This window comes from Ruditapes philippinarum, unplaced genomic scaffold, assembly GCF_026571515.1.
Source record: "Ruditapes philippinarum isolate M1 unplaced genomic scaffold, ASM2657151v2 ctg2415_1_1_1_1, whole genome shotgun sequence".
In the NCBI taxonomy this organism is placed as follows: Eukaryota; Metazoa; Mollusca; class Bivalvia; order Venerida; family Veneridae; genus Ruditapes; species Ruditapes philippinarum.
Genome location: NW_026860512.1, coordinates 99,849 through 125,294, shown reverse-complemented (window position 1 = coordinate 125,294; position 25,446 = coordinate 99,849). Strand labels below are relative to the sequence as shown.

At 31.6% G+C, this 25,446-nt stretch overlaps 2 protein-coding genes and 1 long non-coding RNA gene across 5 annotated transcripts; all 3 read right to left on the bottom strand.

The window, feature by feature from the left end:
- Positions 1-2,630: 2,630 nt before the first annotated feature.
- LOC132760420 (neural cell adhesion molecule 1-like) lies at positions 2,631-9,367 on the bottom strand. 3 transcript variants are annotated; one of them, XM_060752395.1, is made up of 8 exons: positions 9,061-9,367; positions 8,579-8,851; positions 7,039-7,332; positions 6,525-6,827; positions 5,945-6,241; positions 4,976-5,096; positions 4,331-4,368; positions 2,631-4,047 (listed from the first exon to the last, which is right to left on the bottom strand). In XM_060752395.1, exons 1-8 carry the CDS (start codon positions 9,125-9,127, stop codon positions 3,812-3,814), a joined length of 1,629 nt encoding a protein of 542 aa, XP_060608378.1. In that variant the 5' UTR covers positions 9,128-9,367; the 3' UTR covers positions 2,631-3,811. The 3 variants fall into 3 exon arrangements, with proteins under 3 accessions (XP_060608378.1, XP_060608381.1, XP_060608379.1); XM_060752398.1 differs by lacking the exon at positions 5,945-6,241; XM_060752396.1 differs by lacking the exon at positions 4,331-4,368 and having other exon boundaries at positions 3,906-4,047.
- Positions 9,368-9,577: 210 nt separating this feature from the next.
- On the bottom strand, positions 9,578-12,277 carry LOC132760421 (carcinoembryonic antigen-related cell adhesion molecule 5-like). Its single transcript, XM_060752399.1, has 4 exons — positions 11,892-12,277; positions 10,784-11,074; positions 10,183-10,476; positions 9,578-9,939 (listed from the first exon to the last, which is right to left on the bottom strand). The coding sequence occupies exons 1-4, from the start codon at positions 12,175-12,177 to the stop codon at positions 9,593-9,595; spliced, it is 1,218 nt and encodes a 405-aa protein (XP_060608382.1). The 5' UTR covers positions 12,178-12,277; the 3' UTR covers positions 9,578-9,592.
- A 1,972-nt stretch (positions 12,278-14,249) lies between these two features.
- LOC132760419 (uncharacterized) lies at positions 14,250-20,483 on the bottom strand. Its single transcript, XR_009629850.1, has 3 exons — positions 20,395-20,483; positions 15,457-15,520; positions 14,250-14,611 (listed from the first exon to the last, which is right to left on the bottom strand). It is a non-coding gene; the product is annotated as an uncharacterized LOC132760419 (long non-coding RNA).
- Between the last annotated feature and the right edge of the window lie 4,963 nt (positions 20,484-25,446).

Sequence of the window (25,446 nt, the reverse complement as noted above, 5' to 3'; positions counted from 1 at the left end):
TATAATATATGTTTTTTCGGTCACTGTGGACAGCGCAGCTGTATTTCAGCTGTCCACCAAGCGTATCGATGCGTAAGACTGGTCAATATATAAGGTGTATGCACACGGGTATTTGACCATTCGAGGTACTATAGGTTCACTACACACAGACGCCCACCCACCCCGCCCTCGTTTTGAGATTACACTTAAGATTGTATATGTCATGCTGGACTTTGTAATGTCACAATAATGTTAAAAAAAAAAAAAATGTATACTCTAAGGTTTATCAATGGTATTGATTAATGTTTATTTAATATGGAAATTATCTTTGTTTTGTCTTTTTCAGAGTAGACAATTTTTTGTTGTCTTTTGATAACGTTGCAAGGATGGATGCTAAGTTTGAGTGAGTTTTGTGGTTCTGACTTTGAGGTAACACATTTGTGTGTATTAAGACATATTATTCCTCACAGTGCACTGGAATTACACGGAACCACAATTTTTGGAATGTTCGGATCGACGACATGGGACTTTTATATGAGCATATCATTGCATATGTTGTTATTGTTAAGTGCAGAGACACTCCTCACTAGTTTAAAGTGATTTTTTTTTTCAAGTGTCGTCGATGTGTATGAATGTATATTTATTTATTCGATAAAATTAAAGTGAACCTGTAGTAGCCACTCCTACATTGTCTTTCTTATTTATATTTTATCCTTGTAGGATATTAATTATGGAGTTAAATGATAAATTATTTATGTTTGGCTGAATGAAATGAAAGAAAACATAACTGTTAATCAATAAAATTTCAAGACAAACAATTCTAACGAACACTTAACTTTGTGTGAGAAGTTAGAATAACAAGTTCTCATCGGCTTATCAATAAATAACATCTCGTTAGTTAAAAAAAGTATAGGTATTGTTATGGTCCTGGCGGCGTTGCAGTCCGCAAACTTGTACCTGGATCATAACGTTTTTAGTTCTTGGTAGATTGTCTTCATACGTGGCCACAACAACCCTTGGGACAAGACCTTTCAGTAGACCACACTAACCTTGACATTCATCCATATATGACCTTGACCTTCAATGTCAAAAGTCCAAATTTTGCTTGTTCTTGCTATTATTGGCTGTAACTTTATTTTTGAATGGATTGTCTTCAAACTTAAAAAATAATAATCTTCAAGGATATCCCTTAAAAATAATCAGACAGATCATGACCTTAACTCATAAATGACCTTGACTTTGAAGGTCAAAGTATTGAAATTTTCATTTTTTGGCTATTATTGGCATGTAACTTTGTTATTTTTAAATGGATTGTCTTCAAATTTGAACATAATAATCTTCAAAGATAACCCTTAAAAAAAGCAGACAGACCTTGACCTTCACTCATAAATTTTCTTGACATTTTTGGCTGTAACTGGCTGTAACTTTGCTATTATTTTTTTTCCGTTAAACTTGTTTTAAGTCTTCAAGGTGCAGAAACTCTGATAAAATAAGCCTAGGACAAGTGCATATCGAGGAATCATATTTTCGTCTTTTCGAAAGTCCTAGTGTAGTCTTGCTAACAATTTGTTAAAATATCAAATAAAATAAAATTGTTACTTGTCTAAATAGTTTTGCCCAAAGTTTTGGCTCGTGTATTTTTTTCCAAATTTATTTGAAAGTGACATAAATATAATAAAATAATAGAATACGTTTGATAAATAAAAATAATTTTCTGTGCATGCATGATAGACCTTTAACATACTTATTTGAAACAGGTAGGAGAGTAAAGCATAAAATAAATAGCCAAAGTTCTCTCTACTTGAAAATTTGAAAATTGTAGATCCATCAATTCGGCATTGATTTGTCAAGTGATGTATTTAATAAAAAGATAAAACCAATTCTTTTATTTGGTTGTGATTTTTTTTTTTGCTCAAATAATCAAGTTTTTGAAAAAGAACAAATTTAATATCAATAACATCCTCGCCATCATACATGATATATATAGAGAAATAGGGATGAAAACACTACATATTTATGTTAATTCGAGAATAACTAAAATTTAGAGCACGTACTTACTTTTTAAGCGACGTATTATATTATAACTGGGTAGCATATTTCTACAAGGATTATGTATCGTATAGGGTGCGGGGAGGAGTAAATATGGTTGACCCCCTTCAACAAAGTCTAGATCACGTGCGATAACCGTTACATATACATGCATTTCTTGAAAATTGTATGGACAAAGGTTATGACACAATTTGTCTAAACCAATAACTCAGTCACAATCACATATTAAATTGCCGAGAACGCGGGTCATTGAAAGCCAAAAACACTGACCAAGCAAACGCCGAATTGGTAAAATTAGATCGCAATGTTATCAAAACAATTACAGTAAGACCAAGTGTTCTAGATACAATTTTACGAATTTGGCAAACTAGTTTTTATTACAGTAGATTATTCACAAGCTCAAGTGATCACCATATTCATACATTGTTACCCTCACAAATTCACGGAACTGATTCTTTATGATTATATCTGTATTTATGTGTCTTATGTTTGTGTATATATGAAAATGTGCAAACGGCATATATTGTCTGAAAAAAAAAAACTTGAAAAATAGCAAATTTGAACGAAACAATACAAAAAAAAACAACAAGCAAACAAAAATAAAAAATAAAACAGTTTATATATATATCATCGATGTCGCAAATCAAAAAATTGGTACAAAGTAAAACATTACAACACTACGTTTGATTATTGTTTTTTTTCCATACAGATATTCATTTTTTATAACAGACACGTTTTGTTACAGTATTTACATTTGATAAATATCCAAAGGTTTTGTTGACGAACCTAAAGCAAATCAGGACATCGCACTTTTGATTTTTGTTCTTCCGTGTAAAGTTTCCCAGATTATGGTATTTCAATTCATATGATAGTTAATAGATTATACAAATTGGCAACTAATTCAGACGTACCCTAATTTCCAATTGTTATAGTTTCACCATTTTAAGTGGGTTGGTCAACAAATTTTGCAATTATTTCTTTTCGTATTTCGAATATTGATAAAACAATTACAATGTATAGTGTAGACATTAGTATAAATCGTTCTGAAAAAAAAAGTTGATCGAGTTCTAAGAGCTTTTAGTAAAATAAAAATATATGATGAAAAATAATATCTAGTTATAGAGCAATTTATTATCATTATTATTATACATATATGATATCAGATAATGTATCTCAAGCTAACCGAAAACAATCATTATGATAACTAATTATTTCGTTGTTTATTGCCACATATTATACTTCATACTGTCAACAAAATTATCAATGGTTTGTTTAATCTTCAACAATGTACTATTTGACATTATATGATTGCCAACATTATGACTGTTATGAGATTTTATTAAATGGACTGATGGACAGCAAGTATAATTTATTGCCTGTACTTAAATTTCTGTTATCTCCCTTTGAACGTTTGTTCATGGTTTTCTGATTGAGGAACAAGTGTTCGCATTGAAAATCTACCATAAGGATCAACTTACAAAGCCCTAAAATTAGTAAATTAGTCAATTTTGACGATATCTAGAATTAAGCGCTGTCAACATGAAAATGTCAAAACAAGCGTTTAAAATATGGGGGTAAAGTAAAAATTCTAATTCTTTTTACACAAGTTAAATATTTTTACAAGATACAATCATTAAGCTCGATGAATGTAATGACAATTTAATTGAGAAAAGTGCAAATTTCGACAAAACCGTACACTAAATTTTGGTTAAGCCATAATTTAACAATGGTGTCATGTAGAACAAGTTTAAAAAACACAATTCGTCAATATCGATTAAATTGTTTATATTCTTATATTAACGTAGTCGGAAGCGTCCGTATTTAATTTCTTGGTATCTTTCAACTCCATGTATGTAGTTGGCCCAAGTGTTGCTGTATCAAGCCGTTCATATGCGCTGACAGTTGGTACATGAAGCTTATCATATACATTTATATCTCTCTTACTTGCATCGAAATCTGTGTATTCTGGTGAGACGTGACTTTTGGTTGTCGATATAACATGGCGACTGTCAGTGACACCTAAATCAACAGGCATTTGTGTAAAAAACAAACACATACTAATATATATGTATATTTAACAAAAATGGATAACATTCTAGATAAATTGTGCAAGTAATGTGGGTATCAATAGAATCAACGTTTCCCAAACATGTATTATAATGATTTAAAGAAAGCTTAGATAAAAAGATAAAAACAAGAAGCCCCAAACTAAACATAAAAACAAATACTTAACAAGTTATCGTATTATGTTAGAGCATTGATTTAAAACACATATGCACTTTTATTTTTCAATGTTATTTACCTGATGTATGACTTTTGCTACGAGAAAACACAAATTTCCTGAAATCAACCGTGTATAATTTGTTTTTAAGATTGTAAATTAGAATGACACAATGCAAACTAAACATCATAGTTACACCTTATTTTTTATGAGTAATAAAGGTGCTCAATAGGGCACGAAGTTTACTTATATGAATATATATTTAGAAAAGTGTTAGGAAACAAACAATCCTTTGAAATAATAAAATAGAAAACATTGAAATCGACCAAAAACTACAACATTTAAAATGTTGCAAGCTCGGTTTGATTGGATCAGTTAATGAAAGTCGGGTGTGGGGGGAGGGTGGGGTTGTAAGTGCAATCTACCGTCAGCGACCTTCAACATTCGCAGAAGTATTAACACGGTAATATTCACACAGCATATAAAATACCATGTTCGCGTCATTCCGTACAATGACTACATATCCTATAGCTTATAAACATGCCAGTACAATTAATGAAATACGAAACACACAATTATAATTTGTCACACAAATACGAAACCACAACAAAACGCCTTGTACGGTATTAACATATTTTCGCTGCTAGCTATTTCATAAAACAGGTTGAAGAAAAGGTATGCAGATATTTCAAAAAGATTGGTACATTTAAGAAACCTTATTTTTACCTTCTCTGAAGGAACAACACACCACCGACTATTACAACAACTATAACAACAGCAGATATACTCCCTGCTATAATACCACTTCTGTCTCCCGACTGTAATGTTGCTTCTGATGTGAAAGCTTCTGAAAAAGAAAATCAATTTGATTTAAAGAACCTCTTTACTTTAATAATTACAGAAGAACATTTAATATACATATGCTTTGTTTCCAAATAACATTAATTTTTAATTGTTTTTGAAAGAATTATTTATCTTTAACAAACGAAGCCTTAATTGTGAATTATTACACGTTTAATTGTAACATTCGTTGTGATCGAAATTAATTTTACAGTATTGAATCAGACATGTACCAAAGGTCAAAGATGAGCTGTATTTGTATTCAAATACACCTCTAAAGAATTCCATTTTATCTTTGTCACCAAGAAACGCTTATCTCTGATCATCCTCATTAAAATATGCATTTATCATGATATTCTTTAAAATATTTCATACACTTTTTCCTTTGAAATGTACCGATTTAGCATTGATATGTATTAGTGCGTGGACAAAACAAACAAAACAAACCATTTGTTCAAAAATGATTTGCAACTGTCCTATGCATAATGAAAATATAACAATTATGAATAGAATGGAGTTATAGATAAAAAGTACCTTGTTGCAATTAGCATATTCTAAATTAATATAAATTGTCATAATTATATTCCTATTTTTAATAACTTTGAATAAAATATAAATGTCTAACTTAACAGCTATGAGAATTATACTTGAATATATTAATTAATTCAAATGGCCTTTTTATTGTTTATATTTATGAAAAAGACAAAAACAAATTCCTAATTAATTTAATATATTTAACCGTTCTTTTTACATGTAAGAATGTGCATGTGTATGCTTGCGCGCGTGTATGACATAAAGTTCTGTAAAACTACTCTCACGATTATGTTCCCTTTAATATAATTATATCACACTTGCCTTTAGTTTTAAACCGAAGACGCTCTGTAAGATTTGAATATCCTTCCATGTTCTTTGAAAACATTTCAATTTCATACTCTGTCGAGCTGGTCAAATGATATAAAGTATAGTTCATGCTTTTATCACCATTATCTTTGGTTGATTTGTCCAACCATATATTTGCATTCTTCTTTCTGTAGATTATAACAAATATTTGTTGAAATCCCCCATTAAAACCTGGACTCCATGTCAATGTTACAGACCTGTCTGTTAGTGAGTCGTTAATGACACGAAAGTCCCGCGGTGTCTCCGGCGTATCTGTAAAATGTACATTTTTATGTTAATATATCAAGTTTAAATGTTATTTAATTAGCATAGTCGCCGCAACAAACTATTATAGAACCTACATTTTAAAAAAACATACCTTGACTAGTTTCCTACAAGTTAATTTTGACATTAAGATATAAATGTATTTGTGACATTTACATTTCCAAATAGATAAAAATATATCATCTATTCAGTATTCATCTGAATACATCCTAACATAAATTATCCAAATGTTAACATAGCGCAAAATTCACCAACTACAAAATGAATTTACCTGTTGCTTTCAGTTCATAAAAGTGAGTATACGTTCCTACTGAGTTTTGAACGTTTAATTTATAAAGCCCTAAATCTTGTTGAGTTGTGTTCCTAATTGTAATATTTGTTTGTAGTTCATTTGAATGAACCATGTATTTACTGTCGTTGTCGGGTATTGATACATTTTCCTTAAACCAACTGAAAACTGTTTCATTTGGTTTGTCAAGATAATTCCAAGCTACAAATTGTAGTTTTGCATCAATGAACAAAGCTGTGGACACTTTCTGAACGCTTGTGTCGTCAGAAGACGGTCTTGGCTGAGCTGCAAATTGAAATAATATTTCTAATGTGCATTTCTGTTATCAATAAACAGTACAAATATAACAAAAAGGTTCAAATTATCAAGTTTTACATTCGACAGCAGTTTTTTTTAATCCATTTATTATCACTTGAACGATATAAAGCAAAAAAATGCACCGTAAAACATTCAAATGTTAATTGAACTTATTATTTGATTACTTTTAAAGTCTTACTTCTAACGATAAGAATCAGCTTTGAACTTGTTGGTTGGCCACTTGTATAGTTGTTCCTTCCAGTGCATATATACTCTCCCGCATTTATATATGAAGCATTATGTATTGTATGGTGTGCAGTATTTTGCTTTGATACATCTGAAATTATATCACCCGCTGGGTCTTTAATAGACAAGTCCGACGGAGGATTTGCTACAGCAATACAGATAAATGATGTATTTTCTGTTCTGTTAATCACAACAATTTTCACCGAACTTGTTGTTGATACGGAAAACTTTATTATCTCAGATTGAACTGAAAGTAGAACGGTGAAAATAAGTTTATTTGCTTTTTCTGTGTTTTACTACGATTTTTAAACATATCTTGGTGGTCAGATACCGGTGATCAAGCCACATAACAGATTTTCATTGATAACAAACAAGTAATAGCCAATATCTACGCAAGTGACCGGCTAATGATCCTACCTGATTTCTAAATCAACGATCATTTGACTCAATGGACTAGATCAACGAATAATTACGCCTCGCCCGAGAATCAAACAAGTTGCCAATAAATTACTTTTTCTATGTTTGTCCATTTGAGCTTAGCGGGTGGACATGGACATTAAGTAAACGGTTGAAAATAATCCGTTATAAACTCAATAATTTGCCAATGTTCAATTTAAGAAATATTTTGCTCTTTATGTAACAAAGTGTCACTTAAAGTACAGACATATGTAGCTTAAAACTAGCTTAAAACTTTTTCTACAGTAATTATTATCTTATCTCATTTCAGCTGGCCTGGAGAAGTATCCTTCTTTTTTCAACTGCATATGTGTAATTTAAACGAAATGAACGTGTTATCAATGTGTTTTTAGACAGTTCTTTTTTCTAAAATATGACTAATATTACTTTCAACGCAATATGGAATTTCAACATTCAGTGAAGTTAAGGGATAATGCGTAAGATTTCCGATTTCAGCAATTCTTACCCGATAAAGTCCTGTTTAAGTTTCGTTCATATTGTAAACATTTCAGTCTAGTTTGAGACACTAACATTTTCTTACGTTACAAATGTTTACAATAGTCTTGAGAAACATGACATTATTGTAACAGTATCAAAATTTTGCAAACGTAATATTTGAATAAAAACTACTGACGAAATAAAAATAATACCACAGGAAGGGTAAAAATAGTTTAAATATGCATATATGTTGAAAGACGCGTTCCAACATATCTAACATTTTTGTTACGTTTAGCAGGCAAGTATTTGTGTTATGAAAATAACAAAATACAGGAATGTTATTTCCACTACATATCTTTCGTCAGTTGGTTTCCTATTTTAATTAACAAGAACAAATTAAATATATGCCAAGCATTGCTTTGTTACTGAAAAACTAATATGTTATGTTTCAGTGTTCCTAACATATTGTTTCAAAAACAAAAACAAAATATGCTCTCTCTCAATCAAAAGTTTCGAGAAAATGATTAAACAGGCGCTGACAAAGTAATAATTTACAATGATCCATAATATTCCGCATTACCCCATAAATGTAGCCTTACAGAAAACATTAAGATGAAACGAATTTTTTCTTTCAACTCTCAAAGGACTCCCGATGGTAGGAAACATCTCCGTTATTACACTACAACTGTAGACAGTGTCGTCTGCTCGTGAAACATTCTGAATATATAATGTTTGGTTCCATAATCTTTGATCGGTGCGTCTGGACCAAGTTGTGAAGTTTGGAGGATTCCCGTTTATAACAGGGCATGACAAAGACAACTGCGATCCCTCGGCAATACTTCTGTCTCCAGTAGGCATAATGATTGCTGGATCTAGACAAATATTTGTTTATTTATTTTCATTTTAACTTTTAAGTACATACAAACATACAATCGAATGTTATATATATATAAATGAAAAAGGTTTTAAAATCGAATATATGTTTACATCTATACTTCGTATTAACTGCTTGCTTTAATGTTACATAAGTGCTGAACATATGAGTTCTTATAGCTTCATATGCATTTAATAGTATTCTTACATAATACGTTTAAATGTATCGTTGACTTGTTTTTCCCTTCATCAATTTTGCCAAATGATCTCCTCATAACATTTCCTACTTTACATGTATACGACCCAGTTTCGTTTCGGGATATGTTCTGAAATGCCAATATATTCGTCGCATGTGTATTATCTGATCGATCACCCTCCCATGAGAATGTAGGTAATGGTTTGCTCTTCGAAAAACATGTCAAATGTATTCTGTCCGATTCAATAACAGTGACAATTGGTTCGTGAACTTGAATGGTTTCGTCGTTATTGTTTGAAATATTTATTGACGGAATGCTAGGTGGGTCTGAAACGGAAAAGTTTTAAAGCCATGTAAATGAAGACATGGAAGCGATTACATACTTGATACATTTTTTCAAGAAATGTGTCAATTAAAGCTTATTGTATAAGTTTGTCATTTTGCATGTGCATAAATATAGCGCAATATATTGCATTAGGTTGCAGAATGTTTCCTTTCTATATGCATATTCGTTTATAATACTGATGATTTCAAAATGCATTGTTCAGTTAATTTTTTTTGTATAATTTTTTAAAAATAATTGTAAAGGTAATGACATACAAAATACTTCAATTAAAAGTGAATTCGTCGACATTGCCCTCATTTCCAGTTCACTTGCAGTTTCTCTCATCACGTTTGTTGCTGTACATGTTCTATTTATGTCCGAGTAAACTGAGGAAATGTCTAAATTAGGACCTTGGTGTCCTGTATCCCACGTTACGTTAGGAGTAGGATTTCCTTTAACATCACAGTATATTGAAAATGCATCATTTCTCACTACTTTTAAGTTATTTGCTTCAATAACCTGACCTTTCATGCCTTCAAACCTAAACGTTGGAGTTCCGGAAAAATCTGTAACAAAAATTACACTTATGTAGTCATATAATAGTCTGCAGAAAAGGTTATCATAACGTTAAGGATGGAAATAATTATATTCAAATTTAAGAAAAAGATACGGAAACATCATTATATACAACGTTTTATAGCAACTTTTGCAATGTCATTTTATTGTTCTAGTCGTGTATTATATTTTAGTAACATGAACTATAGATGTGATCGTTGCAATCCTATTGAAATATAATTTTCCTCACTTACATAGAGTAGTTAAATTAAATGATGATCCATTGCTTCCGACTATGTAAGAATTGTCCATTCTTTCCATCTTATTGGACGCCTGGCATTTATATTCACCCTGATCCAAGATATTAACGCTTGCTATGTCTAATGTATAACCGACTTTATCAGATGTGCCTGGACCAGTCCAAAAGTAGTTAGAAGATGGGTTACTCTTGCTTTCGCAGATCACACGCAACGATTTATACCTTATAACACGAACTTCTTCAACAATAATAACGTGTCCAATCTTTATCGTCGGTTTTGCTGGAGGATCTTAAATATAGTTTAATAATTAGAATATCATAACACATAATACACTATATTTTTAATTAACGTAACAAGTCATATGAATATTTAAGTAACAAGTTAAATATTTCATATAACGCTAAGATAATTTGCAAAAGCAATTGCATGATAAAAAGTGTGTAAGTCCGATTTGGTTCAATAAAACGTTTCCGTATCCAAGAATTATCATTTAACGTACGTCTTCTGTTATTATGAAGACCTTTACATGAAAAATAAAAAAGATAAAATGAAAAAAAAAAAAAAAAAAAAAAAAAAAAAAAAAAAGGGAAATTACACTGTACGTTGAAAGTAACGTTTATTATTCTTTTCCAGTTGTCTATATGTTCTGATATGCAAGAGCATTTATTCTGATAACGATTCGCCTTCCAATTTACTGTGCTTGTTACACGATTGTTTTCATGGATATCATATGTCATGTAAGTGCTTCCAAAACAGTTCCATCTCAAAGACGCAGGTGGATTTCCACCGGTTATAGAACAGATAAATGTACCCGACTCTGATTCAATTACTGGCAAAATGCTGTTGGTATCGATTCCTTGTATTATTGGAAGATTTTCAGGGGGATCTGGAATTATTTACAATGTATTAAATTTGATTAATTACTTTAATGCATGTTAAAGATATACTTTGCTCATCTTAGAGTTAAAAGGAAAATATCAATATCAATTAAAAATAACAAATTTGAGCATTATAAATTATATCTTTTAGTTATCGTACATATATACGATTGGAAAGCTCAGTGCTTTGATTTTAATCGAAAGTTGTTAGAAACCTAATTATATGAAATAAGAAAAATGTATCATTTAGTATGAAACTGTATCCAATATTTTACTAACTGGTGATAACGAGGTAATTTCCTAATCATTCATTGTGAATTTATAAAGCCTAAATATATTGTTTCTGATGCATTGTTTCATTATCTTACAAGGAAGAGTTGAAAACAACTTTATAGATTTACAATGTAAATGTCCTTTACTCTCCTATATCTAATTGTTTTTGAAAGCAAGAGGTTATGATGTTTGTGTTATTAGAGTGTAGAAGCTTTTTGTGCCAACCGACTTTTGACAGACAATATTATAATAAATTCTATTTCAATACGACATATACTAGGTACATGCATACTTGATAGTAAACATTTTTCAGTCAAATTTACGTGCACATTTTTTGGAGTATCATGTTTGTTGACATATTGCAACTATTTTGGAAAGTAAATGTCAAATGGAAATAAAGTATTTTCCCTCTTCTTTAAAACAGTAATTCGTATCAGAAATAGAAGAGACTCTTTATTTAAGCATCAATAAAAATCCTCGGCATATCATTATATTTTATGGATCATATCTATGATCATGTCGTGTATGAAATAGAAACGATAGCAAACTTACAGGACACATTAACAGTTATCTCTTTGCTAGTTATATCTGCTTCCGAAGTTCTAGTCCAAACTTCACAATAAAGGCGCCATTCATTTATCGTTCTATTTGGCTTGAAGTTCAAAGTACTCACGACAGCGTTAAGATCATGATCCCCTGGTATAATTGTGCTGCTTGAAAATTGTGTGAGTTGATATTTATTATTTTCTCTAGGATTGCGTAGATACCATTTTACAATCGGATCTGGCCGGCCAGCAGAAGAGTTGCACGTGATCACTTGATTTTCATTTTCCTGCATATACTCCTGGTAAGGTTCTTGTAAAGAGACAGTTTTAACGGGAACTGTAAAATGTAAATTTATTAGCAACTGTGATATCGAAAATCCACATAAATATTAATAAAGAAATCAAGCAAGATGTATTAATCGGTACATCCAAAAATGTTATTATTAAATAATTTGCGTTTGATAGGCTGAAGGAAAAACAAATTACTATAAAATCAGAATAAATAATTTTTTTTAGATTGATAACTTTTATTATAGAATTTTATAGTTACTTTTAAGGAAAAGTGATATTTTATACTTTTAAATTCAATCAAATCCACCCTAATGAAGAGTAATTTAAAAGCCACATGTAAGAATATATGATATCTATAAATCGTTTGAAACATAATATAAATTAGTTATGTGTTTATAAATAGAACGATTGATAACGTTTGACATCATCAAAAGCGTAACTGATAAATTTCCTTACTGAATGTCGCTTTATGGAATATGGTTATCAGTCGTTGTGTTTTGACAAGATTTCATTTGTTGGCGTTGTAATTCTATACCAGCCTCATAAAATGTTTTAACGTCATTAGTCCACTTTACTTAATAGGCTAGAACTAATCGTTTAATCGCCATTTATTTGTTTTGAACATTTTAGTAACAAGTGCACAAGCATCTAATTTACATAATTCATTTCAAAAATTGAATAGGAGCTTTAAATGCTTTTCACTGTTTTATGTATAATAGATGCTGTCAGTTGACATACATCATACCATTTTTGCATCATAATAAGGTCATTGCTTATGTAATCGTATGATATATTTTAATTCAGGAAATGTGTATTGAAAACGTTGTTACTCTGCTTTAAATTACATGGTTGGTTTGTGTCTGTCAGATACATTACTTTTTCATTGTTCTGTTAATTAAGTCTAATACGAATTGAGGTATATATAGAGGATATTTAAATAAAATTTCATCTTACACAACAAACAAACAAATTTTCTTTTTATTTCATGCTAAAAAACAAGTTTAAACGAAATTTCCATAATATTAACATAAATATTAAAATCTGTTTCCCCATTGAGAGCCTCATTTCGTGCGAATTTCTCATTAAAAACAAGAAGTCTTGAGCTAAAAAATAAGTCCGACAATCAACATTAAATGACAGTGATATTATTTATTTTGTTTAAAAAATATGAATGATCGCTTGTTTTAATAATAAAAACAAACAATTCGTGTAGGAGAAAATTCCAACCATCCATCCATATTTCTGTTACTTACTGCGAATTTATATTAGACCTGGCTTTGTTAAATGTAAGCGGCAGCCATTTTTTAAAGTTGTGTATTTCACAGGAGGAAAATAATTGTGTTTGATTCAGAGGGATATCATTTGGAATTGTAAGTCATACACCTTTTTAAAAGAAAGAAAACATATTTGAGGATTGAAACAGACAAAAAATAAGTGTTGACAGATGTGAAAACATGAAAAAAGCAGCTATGAAAATGGATGACTTGGAACTTGCTCGGAATGCTGGGTGGTTTACTTGTTCTACGAGCTGTAGCTGTCATTGCTTTTCAATTTTTCATAAAGCATACGGCAGTTATTACTCGTAGGATACTTTAATATGAACAAATGTCATCAAGAGCAGTTTGCATGTGGAAGGAATGTATTTTTCAGACTGTAAAAATGAAACAAAAAATTTAGAGACGAAATTTGGTGAATGGAATTTGAATGAATAGAAGTAAGTTTTCTTCTTTTTATTACTTTTGACGTTTAAGGTATTTATCAATTTCAGCTTTGCTTTTTCTTTAAACAGCCTGACATTGTCAGAATTGTCAGCAAAAATAAAATTGAGGTACCACATGGGGAAAATCTTAAAAAAGTAGTTTCGTCATTGAAAAAAGTGAAATTATATTTTGATAATTTTCACTGTGAAATTACCAAATATAATTTTCACGGATAAATCAGTAATCCACTGAAAAGCATAAAATAAAACGTGTTATCTGTTGTCGTTGATTAGGTATCGTTTCTTTATTCAAATAGTCAAAACTGATTAACCGATAAATGCTCACAGAAACATAAAATCGTTTATCCCAATTTGAAAATGGCAAAAGAAATTATTACCTTTTACATTGATTGTCACTCCATTACTTCTGTCAAATAAGCTTCCACATTGCCATACTTGACCGTTTTGACTAGCCTCAACACGTAATATTTCCAAAGTAAAACTTCCATTTCCAAAACAATAAAATGCGTATAAATGTTTGCCTTCTGAGAGAAAGCCTGTAAATAACTGATAACTTTTGTTATTGTAACATTCTATTCTGTTCCACACATTAGGAGTGTTAGACCATCGAAATGTTGTGCCAGGAAGTGATACACTGCATGTTAACTTTATACTTTCATTTTCAAACACATCAACATGCTCTGGAGATAGATCCGGCGTTGAAATGGACTCATGACCTTGAAATAAAATTCAAAATTCAATACAACCAGAAGCTTAAATGTAGTAAAATGGATAGCATGAATCAAGAAATCAGAATTAAAATAACAATTATAATTTATCCCTTGTATATACAAACACGCCTCCACTATATTTTACATCATCTGCTTTTAAACTTTAAATACTAAATTTCTTAAAAAAAGATGTGATTGTAACGGAATGAGTGTATGGGTCAACTGGTAAACAAATTGTAGTCACGTTCATTTCGTACGTTACAGGGTTATATTTTTACGAGTGTCGAATGTACCTATAATTATTACCTATTTTTGAAAGCATTTACCTATGTGTGCATTTATTCATTCCTTTTTTAATTACATATACTTATATGATATCATTACAGCATGATTTTTGACTGGTGCACAAACAATAATAGGGCTGAGGTATATCAAATACTTCGCAAGTGGTTATTTTGAAAGATACACACAAAATAGCCGTATCTCTTATATACTGGATGTAGCTTTCAATTAATTTGTTTTATCAGCAATTGGATATATATGTTTTTTGAGGCATAGCTATATAACAGACATTTTTACATCTTTGACCTCATTTATCCTTGTAATCAGTCACAAAACAGTATGCACCATTTATCAATATCTGTAAGATTATGAACCTATAACCATCTTTACGTTGTATCATTAAAATACGATGCATTACCGGTACTTCATTACTTATCATCTTCGAAGTCATTGTGCAAATACAACACCAGGTTTTTGCGCAATGATAGAGGTGATTTATTCATCCGTATGTAATTAGTGACATTTAAAAACGCACAGTTATTTTTTAACTAAGCAGATAGTATGCCTACTTTTTAAAACACAAATTGCCAAAACTGTCAATCTATACGTCATCGCTGTGTTCCTGAAATATACCTGAAATAACAATATTAGGAAACAATAGTTTAAAAATATACGACTTAGTGAATAAATTAAAGCTTTGTACAAGTTTGAAAACAATCTTCACAATACCTGTTTAAAAGATATATGTTTTTAAGTTTCCTTAAAAGCAAATTATGCATGCACAAAATCAATGCTAAACGGTTATTATCCTCTTTTGTAAAATGTATTTTGTCTACCTTTTACAGTTATCATAATAATAATTATGTTCTAAATAAAAGAGGCATTTTATGTTACATTTCCATCGAAAACTGCCAATTAGATTCCGGGACAGCATTTAACTGTTTATAAATTATAAAACAATAACTAATTGGAATAAACAGTGCATAGACACTTTGGGTGTGGAGCTCAACTAGCCTTTAATATCCAAATAAAATGTGCATTTGTCAATCCCAGCACATGTACTGATCATATATATTAAAAAATATTATCAACCGTTTTGAAAAAAAAATCGTATTTCAACGTCTATATTTCAAGGGGGAGAATCACGCCGTTCGTCCCCAAACAAACAAGATGGCGGATGCAGCCAAAAAATAGGGTTTTCCCTTTTTTCTCTGAAATTCGTGATGTTCTAACGTAATGGTACTTATAACAACCTTCTCCACAATTTTCCTGGCACACAGGATTTATTTCATGATGTTTCGTCCCGTACTTCATCTGAAATGCGCGTCACCACATTCGAAGCGAGAGAATTTTACACCGGTTTGATCGTGGTAACGTACGGCTTTTTCTCTCAAATTCACTGTTTCTTTTACATAAAGTTGTAATATGTTGTCAAGTTAGCAATCATGCCCACTCTGGCTAGATTTACTGCTGTAAATATTAATATCGGGGCATTTTCCGGAAATGATAAGGTATGGCGCATAAAAATGTCAATGATAACGTACGGTGCATTTTACTATTTGGTGGATTTCTATTTGTCCAATCAGCTGATAATGAATTATTTTGATGTAGGAAATGATAGATATCTGAAAAAAATGTTGGTCAGGTCAGAAATAATTAAATGAACAATGCTAAACCATCGGATAATTAATATCTTTCTAGCTGGTGGCATAATAGATATCCGTGGTTAATATACCAATTAAAACACACGTGTATAGTTTGAGAATATTTTGTATAAAATGCAGAATGGAAAGCAAAGCATCCACTTTCAGAAAACATTTGTGTAGTTTTGTCTACACATTAAATTTCGCCAGTGTTGTGCGATAATTATGGTCTTATTCCCGTATCAGAAAGAAGAAACGCATTCAGCAGAGCAAAAATGTCTAAAAGGTACGGAAGGCTTGGTATATTTTCTTTTCCAAAGAAAAAGTCTAAAATCATTCCTAATAAATCTCTGATATCTTAAACATTTACAAAACGAATTGCTTACACCCAAATGAGATGAGCCTGTGTTTATTCAATCTGGTCGCTCATTGAAAGAAAAAAATACATAACCGAGAATAATGAATGAGTGTAGGCTGTATATTGAATTTATTGAATGAGTTAGAAAATAATGTTATCCGAGAAACTTCAATGACTTTAGTAAATAAGAAATTTTCTGTTTAATTGACGGGCGGTTAATATTGAAACGCTTCCATTTAGCGTGACATTGTGCCACTATGACGTCAGATACTCGTATATTTACGCGACATAGCCTAACAGTTTTTTTTTATTATAGCAGATAGTAGACATTTTATTTTATTCCAATAGGCTTTAAGGCTGATGAGAGGACATAAAACATGCACAATAACGAACAGTTCATATAAACATAATAATTATCAAAAATCATGAAAAAAGTTTGGAGTTAGATCCAAGATCAATTTTGATTGATAAAGTAAATACCAGCCGAAATTTTCTTAAGTAGTTACATAATGAACATTTCCATATCAAAATTGATGTTTTAACCAATAACTTATAGGTCTTACATTCACACATAAACATGTACACACATACAAAAAAAAACATACATTACATGAACCAATAATGCAAAATTGTTGTATATTAATTGACTTTAATACATATGCGCATACCATATGTTTATACACATATCCTAAAAAAAAATTAAGGTCCCTTCGCATCAATTGCTGATTTCATAATTATAAATGAAAGGAACGTCATAATTTGATCAAAACAATCATCAGCAAAAATAGAGTGACATTGGAATTTGCTCTTTAATTTCTAGTGTTAAATATAAAGTTTAAAATCGGATTTGGATTTCGATGCCAGACCGATCATGCGCTAAGATGACGTCATTATCTTTATGAAAGAACGGTTTTAAAAACAATTATGCTACTCTTAAACTAGTGTTTACCATGTATATGTTAGTGTTCATCCGTGTTGTTCTACAGAAATTAGAAACTTCGACGGCGGAGAATATTTCTTATTTCTGTAAAACAGTTACGGATGAATACAAACATACTTTGTGTCAAGCTTTATTTGGCTTCATTAATATTAACTTTATTTCGTCACTATACCTGTCCATTTGCACAAACGCGGTTCTATGAAGCACCATGAAAAATAGGAGGCTCCTATGAACGGACTTTGATATATCATCGACTTTTGTTCTTCTATGAAAATTTACACAAAGAATTTTTAAGAAATACAGCGCTTTCACTGAATGACAAATAAAGCTGAACACTAATATTATTTGTTCCTTTATTTGTTTCTACACATCCTCTTATGTCTTGTAAACATAACTTTCCTATTATTAAGAAAATCATTTAATCAGAAAAAATGCGCCGTACGTTATCATTGATATTTTGTGCGCCATACGTTATCATTTCCAGAAAATGCCCCGATATTAATATTTTCAGTGGTTATTCTAGCCAGAATGGGTATGAATGCTTAAATGACGACACGTTACATCTTTTTAAAATCCGTGGTTTCAGTTGATATACATATATGTAAACGAATCAGTGAATTTGAGAAAAAAGCCGTACGTTACCACGATCAAACCGGTGGAAAATTCTCTCGCTTCGAATCTGGTAACGCGCATTTTAGATGAAGTACTGGACGAAACATCATTAAATAAAATCCCGTGTGCCAGGAAAATTGTGGAGAAGGTTGTTATATGTACTTTTACATTAGAACATCACGAATTTCAGAGAAAAAAGGGAAAAAACCTAATTTTTGGCTGCATCCGCCATGTTGTTTATTTGGGTAACGAACGGCGTGATTCTCCCCCGTGTATTTATACACAAGATTAAAAAATGATCGCCGGAAAAAATCCGCACACCTACCGTCAAAACCACCGTGTATTTTTATTTCATTTCCAATATTTTCACTTAATCCTTTTGCCCATCGTCACAAATGATATTATTTTTTACTATGATGGTTAATTATAAACTTCAACACCAATATCAACAACGCAACAGGCGAAATAAAAAACATCAAGATTTTCGCCGTTTTCAAAATCCGTCGGCACCTAAGCTTTGCCGTATGAAAATGCACGCGCTTTGAAGGTGAGAACCAACATATTACCGAATAACTCCGACTTTAGCCGACTGGTTCTCATCATTAAAGCGCGCGAATTTGCATACGACAAAGCGGTTATAAAATTTATCTTGTGTATTATTATAGACGTTGAAATATGATTTTTTTCTTTTCAAAACGACTTACATTAAATTTATTTGATATATGTATGATCAGTACATGTGCTGGGATTGACAAATATACATTTTATTTGGATTTTTAAGGCGTTTTGAGCTCCTTGCCCAAGTGTCTGTGAAACAGTATACCCATTTACAGATAATATATATTATGGTTCGAGTCAGGCGTAACAGGACAGAACATAAACAGTCCATTATCTCAGCACTCTCCTACGCAGTGATCTCCCCTTACAGGATTAGATCTCTGCTATCACAACATTTTCGTCAAGATTTTTGACGGTACGAAATTTCACAATGTTTATATTTATTTTAAAAAGCAAACACAGTTTTGCTAATGTTTCAAGACCGATAGGTGTTAGATGTGAACTAAAATAAAAAATAATTTTGGAAACATAAATATTAGATTCTATGAAAATAATTTTTAAAAATTTTAATACCGCACCGTTTATTTCAAAAACAATGACCCCTCTGGAAAGAAAAATCATTCAAGTAATCATTAATTTTGACTCTTTCGACATTTTTTTTCAATTATATCGACATATTTGAGACCAGAGTTCAAGTTTTAATGTCGCTGTTTATTACAGATAAAACATTTTTCAACGATTTCATTGGCGTATACGCCATTTTTACACAAGCATGTGATAAGACACGTGAATTGTGTGAAGGCAGTGGTGACTGGCCGTATCGTAACCCGTGCGCGGAGTTTGGTATCTTAGTTGTTAGAGATGCGGAAACCTATTACAAGGACACCGGATATGAGTCTATACAAGTTTGCTGATACTTTATATCGTCCAATTGGGAACGTGATTCGATATAACTCCGAGTCAATTCTTCTCTGTTCGTATAAAAAGAAGAGTTTATCACTGTTTTGAAATCTTCATTGACTTAAAAGTTAATGTGTAAAAGGCCAGGTAAAGAGCTGCGGGCCGGATCCACACAGTGCTCCAACTGTGAAGTTAATTATCAAATAATTTTTAATTAAATGGACATCGAACAAACTATAAATTATTACAAGTAATACTCCGTGTAAATCCTTATTTGATATTAATTAATATTTGTTTGGGTCTGCATACATTTAGTTGCAATGAGCATACAAATTACATTTACACCTATATCTAATATTTATATTCGGCTAACGCCAAGTCAACTCACATTTAAAACATGTGTACTCGTCTCATTCACTGATTGATGTACTAAACGATGATTAATAACCTCAACATATTTAATATGTATATGTAATTAAAAAAGAACTCTACTTACCTAAAACAGTATTGAAATTGCGTGCAAGCATAGTCCATTTATGTGTAACCTCGTATATAAATTTGACACAGGTAAATTGCCTTCATATATTATGTGCATTAGTTTGCAAAACTTCCTGGTTTAGACATTTTGTGTAAACAATATCCTACACGTTCATAAAATAAAAACTGATAAAGAAAAACATGTATAACAGTTTTCTCTATGTAAAGTATTTAAATAAAAATAAAATTGATTTTTAACGAGACTCCTACTATTATCGTAGCTATTGTAAAAGATTAACACCATATTTTATTTGCTGCATTAAAGATAACTTATTATAACACATTCATTTAACTTTATAAAATATTGGCCTGAATTACTTTATTTATTTACTTTATTTTTTATGCATATTAGCTTGTTATGTTATCTAGAATTTATAATGTGATTGCCTATCGAGTTCTGTCTGAATCTAAATGATATTACCATAGTGGAAGACGGTTTAAACAAAATCGGGTACGATATCAATATACATTTGTTTGTTTTTTGTTGGTTTGTTTCATTTTACGCCTTTTCCAGTCATATAGGCGGGTAGTTTCCTAACCATCGTTCCTGGAGATTTACACCAGTATTAGACTACCTTCCTCCGCGCTAAACTACCAAAGCATCTCCCGGGGATCGAACCGGAGTCAGAGAGGTAACTGGATTAGAAGTCATCGACTCTAACCCCTCGACCACGGAGGCGGTATCAATATACATACGCATCCATCGAGGGGGTTGACATTTAACGATATATTCAATTATTTAAACAGTATATTCAAATTTTGTAGAAATCATATCATGTATTTGGTCAAGTGAGCTCAGTATTATACTCATTGATACTGGTTCTGTTATTAATTCCCTTCCACGAAAAGTTGATTAGAAGAATGGCCTCCGTTTGTCGGTCCGTCCTAGCCTGGGTTCCAGTCTGTCGATTTTTATGTGTTTCTGTTCGGCAAATCGACAGCCTGGGGAAACACGATTTTCGATCGAAGCGCCACCTAGTATTCACCCCGAAAATTACGGGTGTTATTTAAAGAACGATAACTCATGCAACGACAAACTAGTTGCTAAAAATAGAAATGGAATTTCCACGAAGTGACCCGAAGCTCAACGAACAGTTACGGAGCATCGCTTTCAAAACACCATTTCCGATTAAAATAACACTCGTTGACAAAGTTTATTGCATGATGAGTTATTTCGATCAACAGGTTTGATAAGTTAAATTGGATAAAGTTTGTTAGCATCAGATAATTTTGCTGGACGCAATTTATAATAGTAAATGGCGTCAAATTTTAAACATTCATATTCTTCGCCTCGATTTCGATTTAATCAGGTAAATTTGTTGGTCACGTGCTAATCGGTCTATTAATAGGATTATCATTAGTCGATAATTACATGGGAAACCCCGCAGGTTTCCCCAGGCGTTGATACTATCAAAACCAGATATGTTGTACGTTATCTATCACGATCGAGTATGAAATAGCGCGTATGTTATAGATAAGCAAAAAGTATCAACGCCTAAATCCCAGGCTTGGTCCGTCCGTCTGTCTGTCCGTAACACTTTTGTGTCCGCTCCATAACTTTTAAACTGCTGATTTTTTTTAAAATAACTTGGCACAAGTGATTACCATAATAAGACGATGTGCAAAGCGCAAAAATTGGGTTGCTACCCAAAGGTCAAGGTCACACTTAAAGGTCAAATGTTAAAATGTCTTCAGTTCATAATAAAAGTCTACATTTCGCTTCCGCTCCATAACTTTTAAACTGCTGAATTGTTTTTAAATAACTTGGCACAAGTGATCACCATAATGAGACAATGTGCAGAGCGCAATAATTGGGTTTGCTATCCCACAGGTCAAGGTCACACATAAAGATAAAATGTTAGAAAGTCTACATTTCGTGTCCGCACCATACCTTTTTAACCGCTGAAGTTTTTGAAAAATAACTTGGCACAAGTGATCACCATTATAAGAACATGTGCATAGCGTAAAACTTTGGTTTACACCCCCAATGTCAAGGTCACACTTAAAGGTCAAATGTATAAAAGTCTACATTTCTTTAAACCTCTGTTTCTTTTAAATAGCTTGGCACATGTCATCATTATTATGAGAACATGTTAAGAGCGAAATAATTGGGTTACTTTCCCCAATGTCAAAGTCACACTTAAAGGTCAAGTGTTAAAAGGTATACAATTCGTGTCCGCTCCATTAAATTAAAGCTGCTGAAAAGTTAAGCGATCACCATTACGGCACGATGTGCAGAGCGCAATAATTGAATTGCTACTTCCAAGGTCAAGGTCACACTTAAGGTCAAATGTTAGATAGTTTACATTTCGTGTCTATCCATAACATTTAAACCGCTGCAATGTTTTTAAGATAACTTGGCAGAAATGATTACCATTATGACACCATTGGCAGAGCACAAAAATCAAGTCACAACCCTGAAGGTCAGGGTCACACTCAAAGGTCCAATTTAAAAAACATCTTTTTTTTCATGTCCTCTCTATAACTTATTGACAATTCAAAGGTTTTAAAATAACTTGGCACAAATGATCACCACAATGCCACAATGTGCAGATTTCAACGTCCAGGTTGCTACCCCCAAGGTCAAGGTTATATGTTCTCAATAACATTTTTTACTTTATGGAAGATTTTAAATAACATGGCACATATAATCACCATCATGAGACTATGAGCTTATGATATGCATGGTATAACATCAAGGTCGTAGCTGGTAAAAGGTTAAGAAGTACACATCCATGTTCACTGCGGAAGGGGATTTAGCTGTCCTTCAGACTGCCTTGTTCAGGTTTGTAATCTAACAACATAAAATAAGGCAGTTATGTTATATATAAAGACACATATTAACAAATACATGATTGTATATATATTCATAACAAAGTTCATCAATTCGAGACTTCAGCGGCGGTACATTCCAATTATTGACATTAAAAACAATAAATATTTCAATATATTTGAAACAAACAACATCATTTTAATTCTATCGACAAACATAATCGTAAAATAATAAACAATCCGGGTACTGTTTGTAACATTAGTTTTATTGTCATTACCAATGCAAAGATGATATCAAAAAAAGTTCCCTCACAGAGAATATCAACTAATTGTCCATATGTATCTTATCTCTACATAAGCGTGATAATGATATATTAAGTGCCTAGTGTCTATCATATAATTACATTTGTAAATGTTAATTGATTATTTAATGTTTTGGTGAAACTACGACTGCTCCTTCTTTATTTGCTCCTGTAAAATAAATTTCTGCTCCATGGTTTTCCTGTTGACACTTATATTTGCAGCACTTGTGGCAGATTCAAAACCTTTGTAGTTTTAAATGATCATGAGAGAGTTGGTTTAGTTTATCTGATAAGCGTTCCCATGAACACTCATAAACCATTTTACATTTGGCGTTGGGCTACTATATGATGATTTTTTTTTGCATTGAAACAATTTAAAATGATCCATACTATTGTCACAGTGGTTTTGTTTTCGCTTGGTGTGCTTATTTCAACTATGTCCACAGAAACTGGAGAAAAACTCTTCTTTTTTTCAGTTGGTGTTCCAAAACACATTACGAAATATAGTGCAATATTACTACGTACTTGTTACCAGAGGGAATGACGAAAGGAAGAAAAACTTACTAACATTTGTCGTTTTGATGATTACATAATGTTTTCCTTACAATTGGAACTGATTTTATTCAATTATTATTTCTATATATACCAATACCTTTATAATTGAAAAAAGAAATTGTACAAATATGTTTCATTAGAAAACTAGAACACAAGAGGAAAAGGGTTTATTAATAGACTTCATTCGACTTAACACATTCATTTTTATTGCTCAACATATATTTGATATTACAAGGGCTTATTTCTTTTATTTAACTTTAAGACAATGATTTATGTAATAGTACACTAGGATTTAGAACTTCCAAATGCTACCACACAGTGTATTAGAATGTGCATACAGTATGCAAATATTTACATATATAAACTGTGAATCTACTCGTTAAATTTACCCTTGATATTGACAACTACTACGTTACTGACTGTAATTTTTTCCCTGCATACCCAAGTTTAACCATGTTCTGCTCTACTTGTTTCATGCATTGTTAATGACAAACTACCATATCTATAACAGACAAGGACATATTTCAAAGTGTCGCTATGGAAACCTAATGCTTGACACGTACTCTCTCGAAATGTATATATACGCCCAGACAGCCAAATTATCAAAGCGCCATGCTGTTGCATTGCCCAGCACTGTGCTCGTTAGTTTTAAACCACATCTACAGTCAACGGTGAGCGCGTCACTTCCTTCGCACCTAAACCTATGAAATACCGTAATTATACGTATCATACATTTGGGAAAAAAATGAATAATTTCAATTGAAAAATTATTTGATATTACACAACGCTTTCAAAGGTCTAGTTGTAAACAATCACGTATAGTGGCTTCGAACGTATTATACATGGTTGATTGGATTACAGGGTAAATATACCACCGCAGTTAATTTGAAAATTTAAGATTTAAAACTATCTTGTGCGTTTTTGAAAAAGATAAATATGGTTGTTATGTTGGGATAGTTGGTTGGTCGTGCACGTGAAATCGAGAAAGGATTGTCATTCATTTTTTTTTCTATTTCGATGTTGAAAAAATATGTTGAATTAACATAAGCTTATTTCAGTTGTGTTGCTAATTTATCAACATTGTAAATGTCAACTAAAGCACGTGGCATACTCCTATTATATTGTGCTGAATTTAAATAACTGATCGCAGAAATAAGGGACGCAGAAATTTCAAACCCATATTTGAGCAAAAGTAAGTACATATAAAGCTTTAGAATAAATACTATAAATTTAATGCAATATGGTATAAAGTGTTTTTCATGAGGAAGTTTGTACCAAAGTAACATAATTTAACATTGGCAAATGAAAACATATCCAAAAAGAGAAAGAAGCATACAAATCCTTTTAAAAAATATAATTTTGTGTCAGTTTTTTTTACAAAG

Excerpts from the sequence above, each read along its gene's own strand:
- LOC132760420 (XM_060752395.1), bottom strand. The coding sequence starts at position 9,127 with ATGAGGAGATCATTTGGCAAAATTGATGAAGGGAAAAACAAGTCAACG. Across the intron at positions 7,333-8,578 it reads GTTTCATCTTAATGTTTTCT|TTCAATCTGAGATAATAAAG; the intron begins GTAAGGCTACAT and ends TTCTACTTTCAG. Across the intron at positions 5,097-5,944 it reads TCTTCGGTTTAAAACTAAAG|AAGCTTTCACATCAGAAGCA; the intron begins GCAAGTGTGATA and ends TTTCTTTTTCAG.
- LOC132760421 (XM_060752399.1), bottom strand. The coding sequence starts at position 12,177 with ATGCAGGAAAATGAAAATCAAGTGATCACGTGCAACTCTTCTGCTGGC. Across the intron at positions 10,477-10,783 it reads CGTTACTTTCAACGTACAGT|ATCCTCCAGCAAAACCGACG; the intron begins GTAATTTCCCTT and ends ACTATATTTAAG. Across the intron at positions 9,940-10,182 it reads ATTTAATTTAACTACTCTAT|ATTTTTCCGGAACTCCAACG; the intron begins GTAAGTGAGGAA and ends TTTTTGTTACAG.